General features: G+C 40.1%; 1 protein-coding gene across 4 annotated transcripts in view; it reads left to right on the top strand.

Annotated features, from left to right (window-relative positions):
• The window catches only part of Zzef1 (zinc finger ZZ-type and EF-hand domain containing 1), a 140,751-nt gene that overhangs the window by 98,008 nt on the left and 18,057 nt on the right, over positions 1-24,686 (top strand). For all 4 annotated transcript variants that reach the window (XM_013076794.3, XM_013076795.3, XM_013076793.3 and 1 more), the window contains exons 38-45: positions 5,813-5,963; positions 7,283-7,422; positions 9,968-10,245; positions 11,282-11,456; positions 11,956-12,088; positions 19,510-19,709; positions 21,348-21,467; positions 23,412-23,606. In XM_013076794.3, coding sequence (XP_012932248.1) covers positions 5,813-5,963; positions 7,283-7,422; positions 9,968-10,245; positions 11,282-11,456; positions 11,956-12,088; positions 19,510-19,709; positions 21,348-21,467; positions 23,412-23,606 — 1,392 coding nt within the window. The remainder of the gene's footprint in view (positions 1-5,812; positions 5,964-7,282; positions 7,423-9,967; positions 10,246-11,281; positions 11,457-11,955; positions 12,089-19,509; positions 19,710-21,347; positions 21,468-23,411; positions 23,607-24,686) is intronic.

Genomic DNA, 24,686 nt, shown 5'->3' with positions numbered 1-24,686 from the left:
TGTTTAGAATTTCTATATCTTCTTCATTTAACTTTGGCAATTCATATGTATCTAGGAATCTGTCCATTTCTTCTGTGTTTTCCATTTTATTAGAGTATAGGTTCTTGAAGTAGGTATTGACAATCCTCTGGATTTCTGCTGGGTCTGTTGTGACTTCATCTTTTTCATTCTTAATTGCATAGATTTGAGCCTTTTCTTTCCTTTTTTTGATAAGGTTGGCTAAAGGTTTATCGATTTTATTTATTCTTTCAAGAAACCAACTCTTTGGTTCATTGATTTTTTTGTATCATTCTCTTAGTCTCCATTGCATTGATTTCTGCTCTGATCTTTATAATTTCCTGTCTTGTACAAGCTTTGGGTTTGTTATGCTCTTCTTTTTCTAGGAACTTGAGGATCTGCATTAGGTTGTTTATTTGAGTTCTCTCTGTTATCCTAATATGGGCATTCACTGCTATGAATTTCTAGCATAGAACTTCTTTCATTGTGTCCCATAGATTCCTGTATGTTTTACTGGCATTATCATTTACTTGTAGAAACTGTCTCATTTCTTAATTTCCTCTGTGACCCATTGGTTGTTTAGGAGAGTGTTATTCAATTTCCATGTGTTTGTGGGGGTTTTGCGGTTTCTTATGCTATTGATCTCCAATTTTATTGCACTATGGTCTGATAATATACAGGGGATAACTTCAGTTGTTTTACATTTACTTAAACATATCCTATGAGCTAGCATGTGGTCTGTTTTGGAGAATGACCCATATGCAGCTGAAAAGAATGTATACTCTGATTTTGTGGGGTGGAACACTCTGTAAACATCTATTAAGTCCATTTGTTCAGTAGCTTGGTTGAGTTCTAGAATTTTGTTGTAGATTTTTTGTCTAGATGATCTATTTGTGATAATGGGGTATTGACATCCCCCACTACAATTGTATTAGTGCTTATTTGGTTTTTCATGCCCATTAATATTTGTTTTGTATAGTTGGGGGCATTCGTATTTGGTGCATATATATTTATGATTGTCATCTCTTCCTCTTGGATTGTTCCCTTCACAAGGATGTAGTGACGATCTTTGTCTCTCTTAATTAGTTTTGGTTTGAAATCTGCTTTCTCTGCATATAAGATTTCTACCCCTGCTTTTTTCTGGGTTCCTGCTACATAGAGAACTGTTTTCCATTCTTTTATTTTCAGTCTATGAATTTCTTTTTGAGTTAGGTATGTTTCTTGTATACACCATATTGTTGGATTCTGCTTCTTAATCCATTCTGCCAGTCTGTTTCTTTTGATTGATGAATTGAGACCATTAACATTGATGGTTATAATTGATAGATATTGACTCATCTTTGTCATGATGTTTTGCTGTTGTTGGCTCTTTTATTTTTTATTTTTCCCCCTTTCCCTTTAGTTTCTTGACTTGCCTGGTGGCTTCACTCTGTTGGGCCTCATGGAATTGTGACCTTCATTGTCTTTTTTCTAGGATATTGTTTAGAATTGTTTGAAGTGCTGGTTTGGTGTTCATGAAATTTCTCAGGTGTTCTTTGTCGTGGAAGTATCTCATTTCCCCATAGATTTTGAAAGATAATTTTGCAGGATACAACAGTCTAGGTTGGAAGTTATTTTCTTGTAGGGCTTGAAATACTTCACTCCAGGCTCTCCTTGACTTGTGGGTTTGTGTTGAGAAGTCTGCTGTGATTCTGATGGGCTTTCCTTTGTATGTGATTTGTTTCTTTTCTCTAACTGCTTGTAGGATTTTGTTCTTCTGTTGGGTTTCTGGGATCTTGACTATTATATGTCTAGGTATAGATTTTTTTTTATCGTGGCTTGTTGGAGTTCTATATGTCTCACTCATCTGTATGTCCAATTCTCTACCTCTGTCTGGAAAGTTTTCTACTTTTACTTCTGTGAACAGTTTTTTTATGTCATTTGTACTTTCTCCTGCTTTTTCATGGACTCCTGTCAGTCTTATGTTATTCTTCTTTGCATCATCTAGCAGCTGCTGGATTTATTTCTCATGGTCCCTTACTATTTTTAAGAAATCTCTGTTTTCATGGTCACTAACTGCAATCCTGTCTTCTATATCTGATATTCTATCTTCATGTTCGCTCAATCTGCTGTGAATACTTTCAGTGGAGTTTTTAATCTCCTGGATATCTGTTTGAATCTGTTTTATGGATTCCATTTCTTTCCTATGTTGGGCGATCATGGTTTCCATTTCTTTCCTATGCTGGCATTCATAGCTTCCAGCATGGTTCTGAGCTCATCTAATTTTTTATCTGTTTCTGTTCTAGAGCCTCTAATCATGTCTTTCACTCTGCTCACTATCTCTGTAGTTATCTGGGAAACTATTTCTGTTTTGAATATTTCTAGAGCCTCATTCATCTGTTTTGTTACTTGCTATGATATCAGTTCAGGGTGTCCAGGTGGTTGATTGTCAGACTTTTCCACCTTGTTTATCCCAGAATTTGCCTTTGGTGGGGTGGAAGTCTGGGTTTGTGCCTTGCTTAAATGTCTTCTCATTTTTGTTTTTGGTACTGTCCTTGGTTTAATTCCTGGGTTGATACTTCAAAATTGCTTATTGTAAGTATCTTTGTTGCCTGTATTTAGAACCCTTATGGAATGATTGCTTCTCAGAGGTGTCTTCCAGATATATCTGGTCTTTAGGTTTTGAGTCTCTAATGACTCTGAGGCTATCTCATTTTCATTATACCAGGAAGGCAATCACAACACCTTAGCCCAAATGATACAATCAGCAACACCATAGCATCAAGCACAGCTTAGAAAATGACAATTTGTGGTAGTTATTAATCTATCACCTTTAACTGTGTAAATTAAATCAAAATCGAGGACCAGCCCAACATATGTTTATAGTGAATAAACTCTTCAGTATAGCAACTTTACCCTTTGGGATGGGGAGTTAGAAGGAGTTGGGGAGGAAGTGATAGATAGAAGGATAGGGAAAGGTTAGCAGTGAGGCCAGAGGACACTGGAAGATCATGGAAACTCTAAGAAACTGTTGAAGATGAGAGGAAAAGGCAGAATGAAAGAACAAAGATGAGAACAAAACAACCTAACAGCAACAGGGAGGCTAGAAACTGTATTTACTTTCCTTTAAAACTAATGACAATTGAGAGAAGGAAAAAGAGAAGAAAAGAAAAATGAAGAAGAAATTCAAATTAGGTGCATAACAGGAATAAAAAGGGAGATGAAGAACAGTTTGGGACAGTGAAAGAATGAGGGGGGGAGGGAGAGAGAGAGAGAAAAGAAAAATAAAAATTAAAAATAAGAGAAAAAATTTCCATAAGGCCTCCATAAGGGTATGTCTCTGCCGTCACAACAGACAACCTGGGCAGCCATGTGCACATATAAGTCAATGAATCTCAGCAATCCAGTAGCAGACCTGTGAGTTTCAGGCAGATTTCTGCCTGCTAGTTCCAAGGTGAGCTCCCTGTCCTCCTGTAGGGTTGAACTCTGCAAGTTTCTACTGCAGGTTCCAGGTGCCTTTCCCCTGAAGATAATACAGGTTCTGATGGGAAGTGATGATCCCTCAAATTTACCAAGTACGGGGTCTGGTGTGCCTTTATTGCAGAGATTCTCTTCACTTTTCCAGTGGGCTTCAGTTTTCATCAAGGAGCTTGAGAGAGGCCCTCTTTCTGTTGTTCATTTCTGCTCTATCTTCTGGAGCTCAGAACAATGGCCTTTATGACTCCCTGTGCCTCTGTAGTGTGGAACCAGGTACTGGCACAGCCAGGAGGCCAGAGGCGGGGAGGGAGGGCCAGCTAAGCTGGTCGCTGGGGGGCGGCGCCAGATGGAGCCCCACTCCACGTGGCCAAGGTCCTCACAGTGGGCTTGCTAGTCGCTGGTCTGAATGAAACATTTTTCAAGAAAGTTCAAGGGCTTTACTTTTCTTTTTCAGCTACATTCATTTTGGGGGTACCCTTCCCACTAAAAGTTGATACTCAGGTATTCTATCTTTGGCTCAGTTTCTTAGTCTTCTAGCAAAGCTATGATTTTCCTCATTGTCCCCACAACAAAACCTGAGAGTTACTACTGTGATGGCCCTAGGGACCATATTCCTTTGGCACCATGAGTACAAACCATTTGTTTTTGAACTGCCTCATACTTCTAGCCAATCCCAGATCCTATTAAGGTAACTTCCCTTCCTCCCTCCCTCCAATGACTCAAGATATTTTTGCTTTAAACAACCGAGGAACCAACCTTAGCCAGAGACATAATTCAGAGGATTCTGTTTACAGTGGCCTGAAGCCAATATTGAGGTCTCTTGGGTGAGTGCAGATATAATGGCACTTTGTCATTCTTTTACAGTAGGAAAGAAGATAAGAATTAAGTTTACTCACCAGAACTGTGGAATTATGTTGTCTTCACAAAGTGCCACTTGGTTCAGGGAGTACCCCATCTGAGGTCTTTTAGAGGGCACACTTTCAATAAGACAGGAAGTTTCCCCAGTCTATTTGCTCCTAGAGTTGTCCTCGAACCATGTTTTTCTGAGGAGGATAAGACTGATGTTACTGTACAGCATCCAGAGAAGGGAAAGATAATTCACCTACCACTGGAAGAGGGCAGAAACTTTCCCTGAGTGTTCGGTGTTGTATAACACTCCGCCTTTGGCTGCAGAAAGTCAAAGTCAAGTTTGGCCTTACCAGACTTGACACTGGGCCACCTGCCTCCATCACACACAGAAGACTTCCCTCATTTCCTAAATTCCACCAGTAAGCCTGTGTGACAACACAGAGAAGCACAGAGAAGTCTTGGAACTGCAGGCAACCACTGGGGACACTGAATGATGCTCAGGAGGTAAATACAGGCTGAGAGCTGTCACTTTGCCCATTTGGGCAGCTTACTGCCAGAATCCTGATTCCAGGAAAGTCTCCCAGCTCCAGTGAATGCCCCATCAACAAAGCTTATTGTCAAATAAAATTCTCAAAAGAGCATCAGAGCAGGCCAGGGATTTAGCTCAGTGCTGCCACGCCTGCCTTGCAAGCACAAGGTCCTGAGTTCAATTCCTGGTACCAGGAAAAAAGGGGGGAGGCATCAGAGGTGTGCTTGTTTGAATTGTCAAAACAGAGAACAACTGGAAAAACATACTGGAACAAGGTCAAGAGGGTATGCATAGGTGATTTAGGGGAATTGTCTGGTTTTGTCTGATCAAGTGATATCCATGATTAGATTTCTCAACACTTGCTACTTTAACAAAGACAGATTCTATGGAAAACTACGAATGGCAAGATACACAGTCTACAATTCTACCCCATGGTCTAAGAATGCCAATTTCTGTCACTTAGATAGCTGCATCTGTGGCAGTGAAATATGTCTCTAGGCTTTAAATTTGATGTGATCTTATTTTCATAATAGTATTAAAGATATTAGTTATAAGAATTTTTCTACTTGTAAATAAAGATTTGTTTGCTTTTGTATTGAAAAAGAAAGTGCACCAAAGGTAGTCACCATAGTGTACAGGAAGGAAATTAACAACTTTGTCTTTCTTCCAAGTGAAGAACTTTTCATACTTGGCTTCTAGAACCTAAATAGAATTAAATAGTATTAAAGTTTGGAATGGGGCCATTGCTTATGTGACTGCAGCTCTGACAGGGGCAACTGGAAGATGTTTGGAGGATGTGACATAATGATTACTATCTTAATTAGAGTATCAGTTTACCTTAAGAAATGAGTGACATTTTTATAATGGAATTCAAAGTTTTTTAGTCTATGAGGACTGGCTGATGATAAAAAAAATTGTAAGTGGAGTACACTTTTGTTATAAGAAACCTTAATTCTTTTATATTCACCATTTTGTTCTTAGGGAAAGAGAGCAGTAGACAAGGAAATCAGACCTTTGGGTTACAAGCAGAGAAATAAGACAGATGAAGGTCTCTTGATAATGAAGGATCCTTCATGCCAGACCCAAATTGCAGGTGTACCTGCAGATGCTAACTTATCTTCAGGACTTCCAGGTAAAGAATATTTGACCATTACTTTGATGTCTCTTTCATCTTTAAATGTATACATACTCATGTGCCTGAGCTGTTTATTGCACATAATGTGAAACTGTCTAGGTTTCTCTGTTCGATCCAAACTTGCCTGATAATACTTTGAAAATCATCTTTCCTTCACCTTAACTGCTTGCCCACCTTATTTATCCCCTGTATTTACTGAGTGGCTTGGATGTGCTCAGCACCATGCTGAACCCTAGAGATGAAACAGGACTACAAAGGCAGACAGAGCCAGTTCCTACCCTCCACAGTCCAGGAGGTTTTAAGACAAAGCTGCAGGTAACTGTCATTTGAGGTTGGATGTGATTGTGTCCAGAGGAGAGGTGTAAGTGGGTAATTGGTGTCTTTCTGGAGCAGTGTATCCACATAAAGCTATAGGAAGGAAGAGATGATAGTTCTAGGATGTGCAGTGGGAACTGACATTCAGTGCAGAAAGCATGAGCAAAAGTGCTAAGGTGGGAAATTTTCTAGAACAGAGGAGGAGTCCTGCTCGGTGTATAAGGGATGATGCAGAACACTGGAAGCTGAAACAGGACAGCTGTTGTGGCTTTTGCTGTGAAGGCCTCAGCTCTCTGCCTAGGACATGTAGGCCTCTCATCCTGCCAGAGGATGGCAGTGGCAAGGTGAGAGCTGGGTTTTGGAGATAAAAGTGGTATGAAGCGGGCTGGGGATTTAGCTCAGTGGTTTCACTGCCTGCTGCGCAAAAGCACAAGGACCTGAGTTCGATCCCTGGTACCAAAAAAAAAGAACACAAAAGTGGTATGAAGGTTGAAGTAGGTGCTGTGGGCTAAAGAAACTGGAAGCCAGCCTCAGCCTCTTCCTTCTGGCAGGCCAGGAAGGCAAGATCTGTCACATCAGCCTGCTCTATGATGGAGGCGGGAGTGACCACCTGCCATTCTTCCCCATCTGTGGGACAGTTCTCACAAGGGGCTGAGACTCCACATCAGGCCAGTCATTAACATCCACCTGAGTCAGATTCACCTGAAAGCCAACAAGTGTCTGTCAGGTACCTGCTGTATTCCAGAGAAAATGCTAGGTGTTTATATCACTGAAAGACGAAAATCAGAAGAGCAGACAATAAACAATATATACAAATAAGTGGACTGTCAAAAGATAATTAAATGTTAGAGAACATCTAATATAAGAGCAGGGATAGAGGAATAGAGAGGTGTTAGAGAGTGGCTGCCCGTTTAAATAGGGAATAGTCAGGCCTTCTTGCAGTGGTTTACGTGCCTCTTCATGCATGTATAAATCTCAGAATTTGGTGTTTTACAACACAGCTGCTGAAAATTCAGAAGCATCATCTCAGAAGCCAGTCGAGGAAAAAACAGCTCCTCCAAATCCTGAGCAGGTGTTTGCTGAATGTTCCCAGAAGAGGATTTTGGGATTACTAGCAGCCATGTTACCTCCCGTAAAGTTGGTAAGAGACAGAGGTGGTGTTTTCTTTGTAAAAGAGGGGATAGTGTTATTCACAGAAGAAGATGTTGTTGTATATGCTGAAATGAACTGTTAATAATAGTCAGCTCTGTATCCCTAGGGTGGGACTTTAAATTATTTTCTTCTTTGACTTTCTATATTTTATGTGTGTATATATCCTGATTCACATTTTTATTAAAATTATCTTTTTCTTTTTTAATTTGAAATTTTTTAAGCTCATAGAAAATTTGAAAGAATAATGAAAATCTTCACCCAGACTCACCTGTTGTTAATTTTGCTGTACCTCTTTTTATTTACATAACTATTTTTTCCTGAAATTTTGAAAACACTGTAAGTTGAAGCAATTAGTGACATTTCATCCTCAGTACTTCAGCATATGTTTCCTAAAGTAAAAACTACACAATCACAATGGCATTATCATACTTTAAACATTTAGCATTGATAGACTAATTCCATCTTATGTGTAGCCAATGTACAGATTTCCCCATTTATCCCCTAAGTGTTCCTGCCAGCTTAAGAATTGCATTGCATTTAGAGTTCATGTTCACTTAATCTCCTCTAACCTATTTATCTTGCCTTCTTTGTTTGTTTAGGTAAATTTCCTAACACTGACATCTTCTAAGACTCTAGACAGTTTAGATATGTCTAACTGTACCATTATTCTTTTTTATAATTTTCTAGACTGTTCCTATATTTATATTTTTCTTTATGAACTTTCATATTATTTTTAATCAAGTTAAAAAGATTCTGTTAGCATTTCCATTGGGTTGGCATTAAATTTACATATTAATTTAGGAATAACAGACATTTTTACAGTAGTCACTTTTGGCGGGGCCGCTGAACAGAGAGGAATCAGACAGAGCTAACAAGCTCCTGAAACAGGATTTCCTAAGTTTTCAGAGCTTTGGGGTAGGGAAGTGTCTCCAGGACCTAGGTTTGGTCCTCAGGTCTCTGAGTCCAAGGACTTCTTAAAGCAGTTTTGTAGGAGATGCTTAGCCTCAGAGGAATCAACTTTTGCATGGGAATTGAAACTGATTTATAAATTGATCACAGTTTACAGGGGCATGTGTCTACCAAGAAAATCACGGTGTTTCCTCTTGGTATATAATTCCAGAGAGAAAAAATGAATCAGGAATTCATACCAGCCCCTGTAATTACTACCTAAAACCACAAGGTTCACTTGTCTTTAGCAGTGAGATCCTGTACCCCATTATCCTTTATGCAGTTACTTGATTAGTCTCCCATCTCAGCTGCCATTCTTCTCTTCCAAGGATGTCCTCCTCTTCTTGTTGGGACTCCACACATTACCCAGGGCCTTCCCCAACATCAATGCCTCCTTACCGCACCTGGGTCTGTCTCGATGCCAGCTTGCCCCCTTGTGTCGAAGCCTCCCTTACCTTGCATTCAGGAGCCACGCTCTTCTTATATTACATCAACTCTGATTCCCTATGCCAGGCTGAGCTCCCATGGGATGCCTACCTGTCTTCATTCACTCCAGGTAACCCTTACATATTGATGCCCTGCTCAGCCCTCTCAGAGCTCCACTCTAACTCTTGAGCTTGACCATTCCTGGTTATGCCTTCCCCACCTCACCTGTGCCCTGCCACAGAAACTCTTCTCTCCAGCTTAAGGTTTGATAGCCTACAGCCTGCACAGGACCGGCCTGGGCCTAGCTGCCATTCTCATTCATCTTGGATTCCAATCCTCTTCTCTTCAAGGGCACTTTTTTTTAAAGGGTTTTTTTGAGCTTTTACTTTTTAGTTTAGGTTGGCCTCAAACTCACAGCAATCCTCCTCCCTCAGCCTCCTGAATGCTGGGATTACAGACATATGCTACCATGCCCCGCCTCAAAGGGACTCTTTCTTGTGAATCACTTTTTTTTCTAGGAACTTTTGTTCTTTGATTTCTTTGTTTTCACATTACAATATAGTGTCTTCTTGAATTACATTGAGGATAACAACTCACAATTATGAGTTTCTTCTAGTTTTATGTATTTTCTCCTATGGAAAATAACAAGTGGTTTAAGTGTATCAATATATGTACTAGGATGTTTACCTAAATGGTGTTGGTAATGATGAAGAATTAAAAACAAAGTTGTAGGGCATTATTTAAAGAAAGAAAAATAACTTTAAAGTTTTTAATTTGTTTTATGTGTGTTATACGTAAATGTGCATAAAAAAAGATTGAAAGACTTGTTAAGTTAGAAATAGTTGTTATCTCCTAGGTTTTGGTAGGAGGTGGATTATGGGGCGCTTTATGTGTATTTGTGAATTATTTGAATTTTTTTTTACAATAGATATGGGGGAAAAATATTTTAAAGGTTTTTTTAGGGTAAAGGAATATTAAAAGGACAATAAGATAATACCTGGGAATGTTTATTTTATAATTTATTATATATGTTTCATTTGTTAAAGCCACTGCATGATTCTGTTGGCACTAGGCCAATTGTAAATAATACTCAAAGGGTATGGAATGTTAGCTGGTGTGGTTCTTTGGATTTTATACTGAAGGGATCTCTCTCTTGGCAGGGTCCCACAGTCCCTCTGATAGACCTGGAGCATGTCCTCCCACTCATGTTCCAGGTTGTCATCTCCAATGCAGGCCACCTGAATGAAACCTACCACCTCACCCTGGGTCTTCTTGGCCAGTTAATCATCCGTCTTTTACCAGCAGAGGTAGACGCTGCAGTCATCAAAGTCCTCTCAGCCAAACACAACCTGTTTGCTTCCGGGGACAATGCCGTCGTTCCAGATGGCTGGAAGACCACACACCTGCTCTTTAGCCTGGGAGCTGTGTGTCTGGACAGGTAGCCTTGTTTTCCACTCACCCAGCCACCCAGTACACCCACCGTGGTGTCTGTTTAGGTCAAAGGTCTGGCTGTTGATGTGTGTCAGAGCGCCACCATGCTGTTGTCTAGATTCTTCAGTGAGAACGGAATTGGTTTTTTGTAATATTGTCAGTCCACACAGCTCTGCAGCTTCAGCACAGTCTGTTGATTCATCTCTCTATGCTATGTATTCTGGTGTGCTTTTTCCAGAGAGCAATAATTGTAGCCCTTGAGGTTGAAAATCTGTTTTCATTATAAAAGGAACATAACCACAGTACCAAATTTGGAGAGCAGAAATGAACAAAAGAAATCACCCTGATTTGCCTTGTATTAATATATCTGACACTATTTACTGTATTTCCTCATGAGCTCTTTTCTGTATGTGAATGTGAGAGTACATGAGTCCCCATGCATGAGGAGTTTTTATAAAGATCTGAAAACAGAACTGTAGACTAAGTATGTAAGTAACAAATCTTGATATTTGTTTGTTTTTAATTTATTGTGGTACTGAGAATTGAACCCAGGAGTGTGCATTCCACCATAGAGCTACCATCCCCAGCACTCATTTTTTATTTTGAGACAAGTAAGTTACCCAAGCTGGCCTCGAACTTGAGATCCTCCTGCCTCAACTTCCCTAGTTTGGTGGCAGCACTGCATCTGGCTATTTTGTTTATTCACTTAATTTATATGAAAAGCATCATTCTGATAGGTTTTGTTTTGTTTTGTTTGTATGTGTGTTGGTTTGATTTTTTGAGACAAGGTCTCACTATGTAGTCCAGGCTGGCCTTGAACTCACTATGTAACCCAGGCTGGCCTCACAGCAGTCCTGCTGACTCAGCCTCTGAGTGCTGGGATTACAGCCGAGCACCACCACTCCTGGCTGATTCTGGTAGTTTTTAAACTAATAAATTAATGGCTTTTTGCATGTCTTGGGTGTGCCTTGACGTGTATGAGCTCTGATAAGTCAAGTTGAGAGCTCTGTTTACTGTCACCTAACAGAGCTCTTGCTTTCCAGCCGGGTTGGACTGGACTGGGCTTGCTCCATGGCAGAGATCCTGCGGTCACTCAACAGTGCCCCACTGTGGCGAGACGTCATTGCCACCTTCACAGACCACTGCATCAAGCAATTGCCGTTCCAGCTGAAGCACACCAACATCTTCACCTTGCTGGTGCTGGTTGGCTTCCCCCAGGTACAGCATCTGAAGGCCTTCTCACCTCTTCCAGTCTTCATCATGCATCTCTAAACCTCCATGGCATATTTTTTGAACTTTTTTCCCTCAGTTGGATAATTTCCTTTCACGGTGTTGATACATTTTCATGATTGTGGGGTGGTTTGTTCAACTTGTATTTTTAACAGTTGAGCTATTTGATTCATTTTACTAGCTGGTAGTTGGCTTTGAAAAATGGATAACTTCAACATACTAAATTATAAAATCTTTCAAAGAATAATTGCCTTCACTTTGGCATTCATCTTGATCTCATTCCTAATCTTCATGTCTCTCAACTGATTCAGAGGAGGCTATAAACCAGTTCTGTGCTGGGCCAATGCCACATGCTTTGGACTTAACCTTATCTTTGGGCACTTGTTGAAGTCAGAAGAACAAGCGAAAAGGGCTGAGCTTGTGGATAATTAAGTGTTCTTTCTGGCTTGCTAAGTTGTCTTTTCTGTCTCTCCATGTCACATCCTAGGTCCTCTGTGTGGGAACCCGCTGTGTTTATATGGATAATGCCAATGAACCTCATAATGTGATTATCTTGAAGCACTTTACTGAGAAGAACAGGGCTGTGATCGTTGATGTCAAAACTCGGAAGCGGAAAACAGGTCCTAAGCATAATTATTTTTTCTAAGAATGGAGAAAAATTGTCTAATCCTTGCATACTTTAAAATCAGTGAAGATACCTTGGTTCTTATCCCTGCATGTGATATTCTAAAAAGCAAGTTCAGGGCCGGGGATTTAGCTCAGTGGTTTCTCTGCCTGCTGCGCAAGCACAAGAACCCGAGTTTGATCCCTGGTACCAAAAAAAAAAAAGCAAGTTCATTCCTGACCAAATAGCTTCCTGAGCTGTTTTTTCCTTGTTGCTGAAGTGATATGGTTGAATTGGTATAATTTTGAAGGCCCCCTTTCCATGCTTTTGTTTTATATATATGGCTCTGTGTTTTGGTTTGGCAAATATTTAAGTTCTGAATATTTAACCTCTCCCTTTCCAGGTGTCATTTGTTTTCATGTGGGGTAATTTAAACATGTTATGAAGTTGAGTGAGTCATGGAGTCAGGTGGCTCCACTTGGAATAATTGTATTCGTATTAGTATAACTTTCCTTTTCATTTCAATAGAACACTGAAAGTATTACATCTGAAGTACCCTTTTGACTTAATTTGCCAAACTCCAAAAATGGGATATCTAAACATTGTACACTCAGTTCCGTTCCAAAAGTAATCTGTTTTGTCTTCAACTTTAGCATTAAGCAGTGTCTGTGTTGCACTACCCCCTTCACATATGAACAACCATCTGTTTCAGGACCATTTATTGAACAGACTGTCCTTTCTCTACTGGTGCCTTTCAGAATTAACTGACTCATATGTGTATGTTTATTTTTGGATTCTATTAGAAGTCTGCTGTAATTCTGATGAGTTTTCCTTTGTAAGTGATTTGTTTCTTTTCTCTAACAGCTTTTAATATTTTGTTCTTGTGTTGAATTTCTGGAATCTTGACTATTATATGCTTACATGTAGTTTTTTTTTCTGATTATGGCTAGTTAGCGTTCTATATTTGTCACTTATCTGTGTGTCAAATTCTTTTTCCATGTTTGGGAAGTTTTCTACTATTACTTCTGTGAACAGATTTTTTTATGTCCTTTGTGCTATCTTCTGATTTTTCATTGATTCCAATTAATCCTTTTTTTTTTGGTACTAGGGATCAAACTCGGGTCCTTGCACTTGCGCAGCAGGTGGCAAAACCACTGAGCTAAATCCCCGGCCCCCCCGATTAATCTTATGTTGTTCTTCTTTGAGTCATCTAGCAGCTGTTGGATTGATTTTTCATGGTCCTTTGCTATTTTTAAGAAATCTTTCATTTGATGATCACTAACCACAAACTGTCTTCCAGATCTGATATTCTGTCTTCACATTAGTTGATTCTGTTGTTTTCAATAGAATTTTTAATCTCCTGGATATCTATTTGAATCTGTTTTATGGAATCCAATTCTTTCCTGTGTTCCGGATTCCTAGTTTCCATAACTTTCCTAAGTTCCTCTATCTTTTTTATCTGTATCTACTCTAGATTCACTAGCCATATCTTTTATTATGGTCATCATCTCTTTAGCTATATAATTATTTTTTGATTTTTTTCTAGAGACATTCGTCTGCTTTGTTAATTCCGCTGCTACCATTTCAGAAAGTTTAGCTGGGTGGCTTTTGATTTCTTCCACCTCAGTTCCCCCTGGATTTGCCTGGACGAAGCTGAAAGTCTGGAGTTGCATCTTGCTTCTATGTTTTCTTATTTTCTATTTTTTAAATTTGTTTTCTGAGTTGATGCTTGTAAATTGCTTATGGTAGATAGTTTTATTACTAGGATCAAGACCTCTTTAGAAAATGACTGCTTTTCAGAGATGTGTTCTAGACTAGCTAGTTTTGGCTTTTGGCTTTTGGATCTGTACCAAGATCCTGCCTCTTCAATTAATTAGGCATGAGAGGTTGTTGCCTGTTTGGCCTAAACCCAGTTCTTTGGTACTGGACTGTGGTATTGTTTATGACCCCCAGACAATCTCAGTACTGGCATACAAGGAAGAACAACTGATTACAATAACTATGTCATCTAGGCTAAAGTAGTACAATCAGTAATAACAATAGCATCAAAGTGCAGTCTAGAAAATGATAAACTATGCCAGAGATTTAGCTCAGTGGTAGTGCTGCCGCCTGCCTTAAAAGGTCCTGAGTTTGATCCCCCTTACCAAAAAAAAGAAAAAGAAAAGAAAGTGATAAGCTATGTTAACTGTTAATTTGTCACCTTTAACCATAGGTGCAAGATTTATGATTATATAACAAAATCTGAAATAAATCAGAAAATTATATACAGTAAATATCCACTCAGCAGAGAAATGTAACCCTCATGGGAGAAAATTTAAGAAGGATAAGAGGAAAAAACAGAGAAATAGAAAAAGAGAAAGAGATTAGAAGTAAGGTTGAAAGACAGAGGAAGATTACCCTACCTTGGGGAAGACAGGAGGGAGGGAGGGAAGGGAGAAGGGACAAGAGAGAGAAAGAGAAAAGAAAGGGAAAGAAGAAAGAAAAAAGAAAGATTAAAAACAATGTTCACACTCATGAAAAAACAAAAACAATTAAAAAAACAACAAAGAAAAAAGAGAGCTCTCTTGGTGATTTCAAGCTTGTGATTATCTTCTGGAGTCTACAGTTTTGAAGTAGTGTCCAGTTCAAGTCCTGTCTCTGCTGTCACTGGTAGACAAAGGAGGCAGGCAGAGAGCCCAGATCCTTGCCGGATGATCCCAACAAGCCTACAGTAGGATTGGCAGAGTGCCAATTCTGGTGCTTTCACCAGAAAGTTTCCTAGAAGTTCAGGCTGATCCTGGCCCCTGGTTATGGGATTGAGTTTTTCAGCATACAACCCTTTGGGTGTCTCTTACTGGTCTGACCTTGGCTCCCTGACCTTGGATGTCTCCTCCAGTTGCCCCTCACCCAGTCACTGGGGGATTTCAACACTGAGAGCCCTGAGATGAAGCCAGTCCACAGCTGCTCCAAGTCCTGGGTTCATTTTGCCCCTCGCTAAAATGGCATCTGGTCAAGCACCTTCTCCAAGGGATACCACAGCCACTTGGACTGGAGTCACTCACCAGCTGCTGAATGCATAGCATCCACTCCTCTGTTCCACTGGTGTGTTTCTCCCTGGAGGCCTCTGGAGTCACACTCCCTCACTGTGTCTCTGTAGATTTTATCCTCCTGTCCCATACGAGGAGCCAGGAGCCCAGGAGAAAGTACAGTTTGCCACCTCTTTTTCTGCATTGTAGTATGTCTCTTCACTCTCTGTGGGCTCCAGTTCTCTCTTCAGATCCTTCCTGGGTCCCAGGGATCCACTTCCCTCCTTCTTTTCTTCCCCAAGTTGTTATTTCCACTGTCTGGATTCCAAATCTTGGAGAGATTGATTTATTGCTATTTATTGCTTCACTCTCTTCCCGGAAGTCCTATTTTTGGACTATTACCATCTTCACTATTTTAGGTTTATAGTGTTCTAAATCTTAAAATCAGATCCTCCAATTTTTTTTAAATTGTTTTGGCTCTTCTTAATTCTTTGCCTTTCTATATAAATTTTAGAATCAGCTTAGTTTCTACTAAAGAAACTGCTGGGATTTTAATTGGCATTGCATTGAATCTATGGATCTACTTGAGAAAAACTGACTTTTTAACAGAATTGAGTCTTTAGATTCATCAGCATTGTATATCTCTGCAATTATTTAGTGAATAAATTTAGGCTTATAAAATTTAGGTCCCTAATTTTTCTCAGCCTGGCATAGGGTATTAACTACCTTCTCTCATTCCTGAATTGGTAATTTATGTCTTCTTTCTTTTGTTTCCTAGACAGTTTAGCCAGAGATTTATTATTTGATTTTTTTTCAAAGGACCAGCTTTGGTTTTGTTGATTTTTTTTTCCTATTATTTTCTGTTTCATTGATTTCTTCCCTGTTCATTATTGATTCCCTTTTGCTTACTTTAGATTTAATTTGCTTCTTGTTTTTTCTGTTTTCTTAAGGTGGAAGTCATCACTGATTTGAGACCTTATTTTTTTGTTACTGGGGATCGAACTTGGGTCCTTGAGCTTGCGCAGCAGGCGGCAAAACCACTGAACTAAATCCCCAGCCCAACCTTTCTTATTTGCCATAGCATTTTAATGCTGTGAATTTACCTCTAAGTATCACATTAGCCACATCCCACAATTCTTTATATATTATCATTTTCATTCATTCATTGAATATATCATTTCATTCAGAATATTTTCTAATTTACTTTCTGATTTCTTCTTGGCATTGTAGATTACTTAAAAGTTTGTCAACTAACTTTAAAGAATATTCCAATGTTTATGTTATTGATTTCAAGTTTAATTTCCTTGTTGTCAGAGAGTATATGTTTATTTTAATCCTGTTAAGTTTGTTGCAACATGTTTTATGGTTCAAATGATGACTTTTCATGAAAGTTCCATGCACTTGAAGAAAATGTGTATCAATTGATAGTGTTATCCAAGTCTTTCATGCTCTTCCTGATGGTCTACTTAGTCTAACAATTGCTGAAAGAGAACTGTTGAAGTTTCTAAATGCATTTCATTCTGAAATGTTCCTTTTTATCCTTGATAATACTTCTTGTCTGGTATCTCTTTTAATGTTTATTCATCCTCTCCTGCATTTTTTAATATCAGCATTTACATAGTATGTCACTTTCTATCCTTTTTCTTTAACTTGCCTATGTCTTTATATTTAAAGGGGATTTTTTTTTGTAGGTGGCACTTAGTGGGGCCTTCATTTTAAATCCAATCTGATAATTCCTGCCTTTTAATTGAATTGTTTAGATCATTTACATTTAATGAAGTTATCAGATTAGTTGAATTTAAATCTGTCTTATTTTCTGTTTGTCTCATCTGTTCTTTGTTCCTTTTTTCTTCCTGCCTTCTTTTTTGAGGCAGGGAGAGGGTTGGGTTTTTGTTTTTTGGGGGGTTTTTTTTGGTACTGGGGATCAAACTCAGGTCCTTGCGCTTGTGCGGCAGATGGCAAAACCAGGGTTGGGTTTTTTGAGACAGGGCCTTACTATGTAATTCAAACTGGCCTTGAACTCACTATGTAGCCTAGGCTAGCCTTATTCATAGCAATCCTCCTGCCTCAGCTTCCCAAGTGCTGGGATTACAGGTGTGCGCCACCATACCTGGCCCTCCTGCCTTCTTTGGACTGGTTTATTATTTTTTTAATGACTTCATTTTATCTCCACTATTGGCTGTTTGTACCTATTTTTTTTTCTAGTGATCTAGGATTATAATAGTCAAGTAGTTTTTTTACAGATTGCACTAAGGTTTATACTATAAACCTTTAACTCATCACAGTCTACTTTGAAATGTCATAACACTTTACAACAGTATAGAAATATTACATTTATTTCCATTCCCTGCCCCCATTTTTGTGTCGTTATTACACATTTTGTTTTATGTGATATAAATCTCTCAATACATTGTTTTTGCTTTAAAATGTCAGGTATTTTAAAAGATTATAAAATGAACAATGTTTTTTTATTTAACTACATATTTACTATTTTTGCTGCTCTTCATTCCTTTGTATAGATCTAAATCTCTGTCTACTGTATTTTTCTGTGGCCTGAAAAACTTCCCTTAGCATTTCTTGTAGTTTAGGTCTGATGCTGTAAGATCTTTTAGTTGGTTTAGAAAATCTTTACTTTGACCTCATCTTTGAAAGATAATTTTTCTAGGTGAAAAATTCTAGATTGAGTTATTTGTCCATTGTTTTCTGGCTTGTATAGATTTATGGTCTGAAGGTTGTCATTCTTACTTTGCTACTTTTTTATATATTTTTTTGTCATCTTTGCTACTTTTTATATTGTGTTTTTTTCCTCTGGCTGTTTTTAGAATTTTTCTCTTTATTGCTGCTTTTAGCAAATTTTTTTCAGCACTAGGGAGTTAACTGAGGGTCTTTGCATTGAGCTACAGCCATAGCCCTTTTTAAAAATTTTTTATTTTGAGGCACTAAGTTGCTAAATTGCCAGTGCTTGGCTTGAACTTGCAATCCTCCTGCCTCAGCCACCAACAGTGCTCAGATTACAAGGGTACATCACCATGCCTGGCTTGGTTTTTAACAGTTTGATTATGTTTTGCCTTGGCATGATTTTCTTTATGTTTCTTCTGGTTGGGAATTTATTGTGCTCTTTGGGTTTGTAGTTTTTATTGAATTGGAGAAAATTTCCACTACTTCCCCCCCCGCCCCACCAGGACATTTCTACTCTCACTGGTAGGAAGACAGATTATTCCCAGCTTTGTGTGAGCTCCAAGAATTGTTAGCCTACTGCTTTTTAGTGTTCTCCTGCCCTAGGCAGTTTCCTCTCACATATATGCAGATGAATATTCAACTTAAGACTTAATGAAGAACCCTCAGAGGATCTATAGAGAGCTTTCTCCCACCTTCTCTCTGTGCATCTTTCTTCTGGTGATATTTGTCCCCTAAATTCTAGCCAGCTACCTTGATTCCCTGAACTCTGATCTCTACTTCCTTGATTCATTGAGACTCCTGAACTGTGCTTGGATTTCTGCTTCATGTTCCTCAGCCTACAGATTTCTGGTGCTACTGGAGGGCTTAGTTTATGTTTTTGTTCTGAGGGATCATAGTTCTTCATTATCTGTTGCTCAGTGTCTGAAAATTATTATTTCATGTTTATTTCAGTGTTGTAGTTGCCTAACACGGAAGAGTGAATCAGTTCCCCTTATTCCATCTTGTTTGGAAGTAGAAGTCTTATGTGTACTACTTCTAAGAACTTCCAGCCAGGCATGATGGTACATACCTTTCATTCCCACATTGGAAAGCTGATGCAGGAGGATCACAAATTCAAGGACAGCCTGGGCTACATAATGAAACCCTGTCTCAAAAAAAAAAAAAAAATGTCCATTAACACCTTTGGAGATGATCTACTTGTGCACAATAGTAAGAATGTGTATTGTTCCTCTGAGTTGCTCAGTGGATAGGTTGCCCAGTACCATTTTTGTGCTCACCTGCAAGCTTAACATGTTCCTGCTGGCTTTGAACCACCAGTGGTACATACATGACTGTCCTATCAGGTAACTTGTGCCACTGGTGTTACAAACAGATCTAGTCACTTTTATCAGTCTTTTCACTAAATTAATTTTATTTTTTTATATTTTTGGTATTGGGGATCAAACTCAGGACCTTGCACTTGCAAGGCAGGTGCAGTGCCACTGAGCTAAATTCCTGGCCCGTAAAATTAGTTTTAAAAAATTGCCCAATGGGACATTCATCCGTGTACCACCAGTGGATCAAGCTGACTAGCTGCGAGGCATACAAATTATGGCTCTGTTGTGAAGGTGTTAAATAAATTCCCACTGAGCCTGGGAGATTTGTGTTTCTGCAGATTTTACTTTAGTGAGGCACATTACTGTGGAAGAAACTTGGCAGCAGGATGCATTAACTGTACTTTTTGTGCCTTTCTCTTCCTGACCTTGCCCTTCAGTGAAGGACTACCAGCTGGTCCAGAAAGGGGGAACACAAGAAAGCATCGACTCTCAGGCCCAGCTAAGCCAGTACTCCCAGCACTTTGCCTTTATTGCCAGTCACCTTCTGCAAACCAGCATGGACAGCCATTGTCCTGAGGCAGTGGAAGCAACTTGGGTTCTGTCCCTGGCCCTCAAGGGTTTATATAAAACATTAAAGGTAATGGGGAGCCTCTTCTGTTTGGTAATAAATCTGTCTGTGATTGGATATCTGTAGGGGATTAACAAGAAAGAAATTCCATTTGATTTCAGTGAATGCTTAACCATAGGATCTTGATTATTTTTAGAAATGTTTGGGGCCTTGTACAAGGATAACTTTAAGGAGGAAATAGAATTTTCCCAATAGTTGGTTTTCTGTTTTTCAACACTGTCATGGATTTAGGTGCTATGAATTCAAGAGGACATAGCTGTGGCAGGTGAGAAGAGAAATGGATTGAAAAGTTCCTTACTTCCTCAGAATGACAGCTCTTCTGATTCATCATGGGATATACAAGGGAGAATAAAGGGGATTAGCCTCCCATAGGAGCTTAAAGAGTAGATTTGGCCAATAGACAAGTTAAAAAGCTGAGTAATATTTGGCATACAGATGAAATACTCTGACTTGTGAAGACTTTCCAGTACCTGGTGGAGAAGAGAATCTTTCCGGAAGATGTACTTTAGCTCACTTGTAGGGTCGTCTTCCCAGCACAGCTATCCAGGACAGAAGATCTCAGTGGAAGTTTGTAGTCCCTTGACTCTGAAGGGTGCTCAGTGACAGTACTGGTGGGGAGACTGGACTAAGTGACATTCCAGCTCTGGACCACCCCTGAGAGTTCATATTTGTAGGGTTGAGCCCATTTATCTGCTGCTGGAATTTCTTTTTTCTTTTTTGTGAGGGCAGGTTTGAGACAGGGTCTTGCTCTTTAGTCCAGGCTGACCTTGAGCTCACTATGTAGCCCAGGCTGGGCTCAAACTTGCCACAATCTTCCTGCCTCAGCCTCCCAAGTGCTGAGATTACAGGTGTTCACCACCATCCCCAGACTGCTGCTGATTTTGTTCATGACATTTATAACAATGTGCAATTTGTTTCATTGTTCACCTTGTATATAGTAGGAAAGAGCAGATAAACTCCCTGAGGACAGAGATCTTTGAATCCTTCATTCAGTAAATATTTGTTAAGCACAAGAGCCAAATGGAACTAAGCATGTAGTGATGAACTTGGAAAAAGACCCCTGCTGTTATGGAGCTTGCAGTCTGACTGGCGAGATACAACAGGGAGCCTGCAGGAAAGACTGCCATGAGTCAGGAAAAACCTTTCTGAAAAGGTAAAATTTGCAGTGATAGATAAGGAGGTTATCCTGAAAGGACTGAAAGAGAGTACCAAGCTCCAGGTGTTGAAGTGGAATAGTCACAGTTGTCCCTGAGCAAAAAGAGCCTTCAGGGCTTGGGGATAGTGCACAGCGGGAGGTCAGGCTGGAGAAGCAGACAGAGAACTTTGTAGGACCTTGTCAGCCAAGATTAGGGGCTTGAGTTTTAGCCTCAGGCCCATTGGAAAGATTTTGGAAGGTAAAGAGCAGGGGAGTGATATAAAGTAGGTTTCAGAAATGTTGAATGGATGCATTAAAGAGTGAATGAGCAGGTGGTCGGTCATGGGGAAGGTTCCAAGTTGCATTCTTCCTACCGACTCTGAAATTTTCCCTGGAGGTCAGCTCAGTCCCCTGGCCGAGATTGAATGCTGAGAAAAGCTTACTTTTCTCCAGCAAACCTCTGCCTTCTTCAGTCAAAGACAGCTGCACATCACTCTTTTTCTGGTTGACAGGCTCATGGTTTTGAAGAGACCCAAACAACCTTCCTTCAGACTGATCTGCTGAAGCTGCTGGTGAAAAAGTGCAGCAAGGGGACTGGCTTCAGTAAAACGTGGCTCCTCCGGGACCTGGAAGTAAGGGACAAGGGGAGCTCCTGCTGCTCCTGCTTTAGCTCATTCCACCTGGTTCTCCCCTGTGCCCTTTCATTCTGTACAGTGTTTAAACTGTGCCTTGCTTCTGTCTTCCCTTTTGGAATTAGGGACTGTGACACCTCTCCTCCCCTGTCAGGGAAAATGAATTTGATGTTTGTTCAAAGAACACTGGAAAAGAAGTACTTTATGGACATACATACTTGGCTATTTTATCATGGTAATAAAGTGTGCCCTTGAATTATTATTTCCCCTTAAAGTTCCTTCAGGTTAAAATCAGCTTCTAAATTTGTCCTCACTCATGTTTGGATTTCAGTCCATAATTTTAGTTTTATTGCCATTCCCCTAAGGCCTTAAATGCTTCTTAGTGGAGTTCCTGTGGCTCCCCACAGGCTTCCTGGGCCAAGTGCCTGCTTCAGGGACAGGAGAGGCCACTGCAAGGATATTGGTGCTGCCAATGTTCGTGACACAGAGGCCTGGCCCACGGAAGAGCTCTGAGTGCCTTGGGAGGATTTGCTTAAGTTTGAGAGAAACCTGCTAAAACATACTAGTGGGAACCTGGGAGAATATGGGAACTCTTAGTCTTACAGGATATTTTAAATTAGAATATTTTTGTTACACAAATAATAGAATCACTGTGCAGGAAATTTCAAAAATATAAAACCAAAAAACTCCAGATTTTACCTCAGAACACAGCTACCATTAGCATTTTGTGTCTTTCTTTCTTTTTCTTTCTTCTTTCTCCTCTTTCTTATTTTTCTCTTCTTTCTCTCCTCCTCTCCTTCCTCTTCTTTTCAGTACTAGAGTTTGAACCTATGCCCTTCACACAGAGCTTCATCCCCAGCTCTTTTTTATTTTTTATTTTATTTGAGACAGGATCTGGCTAAGTTACTCTGGCTGAGCTTGAACTTTCAATCCTCCTGCTTCAGCCTCCCAGGATTGGTGCACCACCATACCTGGCTCCTTCTAATTTTTCCCTATACATCTTTAGTACATATATAAATTTATATTTTATGATGATCATAGTATTTAGATAAACTGAGGTCATATCATAGGTATTGTTCTCAGTTTTTATGTAGGTTTCATAACCTTTGATGGCCACATATGTACAAGAAGGTACTTTGGCTGGGCATGGTGGCACATCCCTGTAGTCATAGCACCTGGGAGGCTGAGGCAGGAGGGTGGCCATGAATTCAAGACCAACCTGCACTACATAGTGAATTCAAGGCCAGCCTGAGCTACATAGTAAGACCCTATCTCCAAAAAAAAAAGGTGCTTTGCAGTTTTTTGTCCTTATTAATACTTAAGTAGAACTTTTTTTTACGTATTTTACATTATTCCTAAAAGATGAGTTATTGATTCAAAGGGTATGAATATTTTTATAGTTCTTTACATTTCACCAAAACAGATTCTAAAGGAGGATACCAGTTTATACTGTCATAGAAAAGTTAATAATCACAAGAGCTCCCATAGTTTTTATTACCATTTCAACTGTAAGTATATAATAATTTCATAATAATTATACATATATAAATTATATATATATATAATTTTTTTTGTAGTACTGAGGATTGAACCTGGGGCCTTCACCCTGAGCTACATTCCCAGTTCTTATTTTTTATTTTGAGACAGAATTTCACTAAGTCACTAAGTTGCCCAAGCTGGTCTTGAACTTGTGATCCCCCTGCCTAAGCCTCCCAGCATGCTGAGATTACAAGTGTGTGCCACCAGGCCCAGCTGATTTTGCATTCTTTTTTTTTTTTTTGGTACCGGGAATCGCGGCAGGCAGTGTAATTTTGCATTCTTTATATGAATTCTGATGTTAAAAGTTAGGTCAAATATTTTCTGCCCTTATGGTGTTAAAGAACTGTGTCATCCTCTCACCTCCTAGATGCTCACCTCCCTTCCTGCCCCTTTCCTCTCATATAGATCCTGTCCATTATGCTGTACTCTTCAAAAAAGGAGATTAACACTCTGGCTGAGCACGGAGACCTCGAACTGGATGAGCGAGGGGACCAAGAGGAAGAGGTGGAGCAGCAGCCAGTCAGCAGCCCTGGGGAACCGGAGCAGAAAAAACTAGACCCTCTGGAAGGCCTGGATGAACCCACCAGAATATGTTTCTTGGTACGTTCTCGAGTTGTCATGGGGATGGGGCATGGCTTCAGAGGAATGGGTTCTCTTTGGCTTGGGCGGTGCTTCAGGTAAGGCTGGAAATGCTTTAGTCTGATGTCCTAAGAATCTACTTCCTAAAGACTCAGTCTGTGTTGCACAGAATTGATCCAGAAGATTGGAAAAGCCCCATAGCAGTAATTTTCAATGTTTTTGGATCATGGACCCAAAAGCTTTCAGTCCTGTCTCCCAGAAAATACACATTCAAGTATGCATGTAAATTTCTGCATAGAATTTCCAGAGTTTACTAAAATCCTGAAGCCCAGCCATGAACTCCCAAATGGTAGTCCCTCTTCCTAGTTTGTCAGAAATATTCTCTTGGGGAAAGGAAAGAAGGGAAAGGAAAAATGATGAGAAATGGAAAAAATGGAAATAAAGTCTTTGTAAATAGGGAAGGGTGGAGGGAGTGAAGGGAGGGCTAGGAATGGGGAAAAAATAAGAACCAAGATGCATTATGTAAAGGTACAATTCCCAATGAGAAATGTAATTGTGTTGTACACCTACAATGTACCAATAAAATAATTTAACAACAACAAAAAAGAAATATTCTCTTACTGCCAGGCATGGTGGGATTACACCTGTAATCCCAGTACTCAGGGTCCTGTGGCAGGAGGATCACCATATCTTCAAGGCTGGCCTGGGTTACATAGTGAGTACAGGCCAGCCTAAACTACATGGCAAGGCCCTGACTTTAAAAAGCCAAAAAAAGAACGATATGTTCTTTTACCTTGTCCAAAGAGCTCCTCTTACTTCCAGCCATTTAAACTCGGTCCCAGCGCTCTCAGCCCCTGCTCCTCGTTTGACTCCCCCTGCTTTCGGCCGTGGGCTTCCTTCCCGCGTCCCCCGGCTTGGGGAGGGGGCAGAGGGACGGGGCGAGAGCGGCCGCGAGTCACGGGGGCTGCGCACCTGTTGTGTGTAGGACCCTCCAGCTCCGTGTGGCTCCCCGCGGACGCTGCGACCTGGCAGGTGGCCGAGGACGTGCGCAGCGGAGAGCGGGAGACGAGGGCCCGCGGGCTCAGGCCAGCCGGCTCCGCA

Source organism: Heterocephalus glaber, unplaced genomic scaffold, assembly GCF_053883595.1.
Source record: "Heterocephalus glaber isolate CG9 unplaced genomic scaffold, H.glaber_assembly_v1.0 deba00001564, whole genome shotgun sequence".
In the NCBI taxonomy this organism is placed as follows: Eukaryota; Metazoa; Chordata; class Mammalia; order Rodentia; family Bathyergidae; genus Heterocephalus; species Heterocephalus glaber.
Note: the sequence above shows the minus strand (reverse complement) of the source record. Positions and strands in the feature narration are given on the sequence as shown.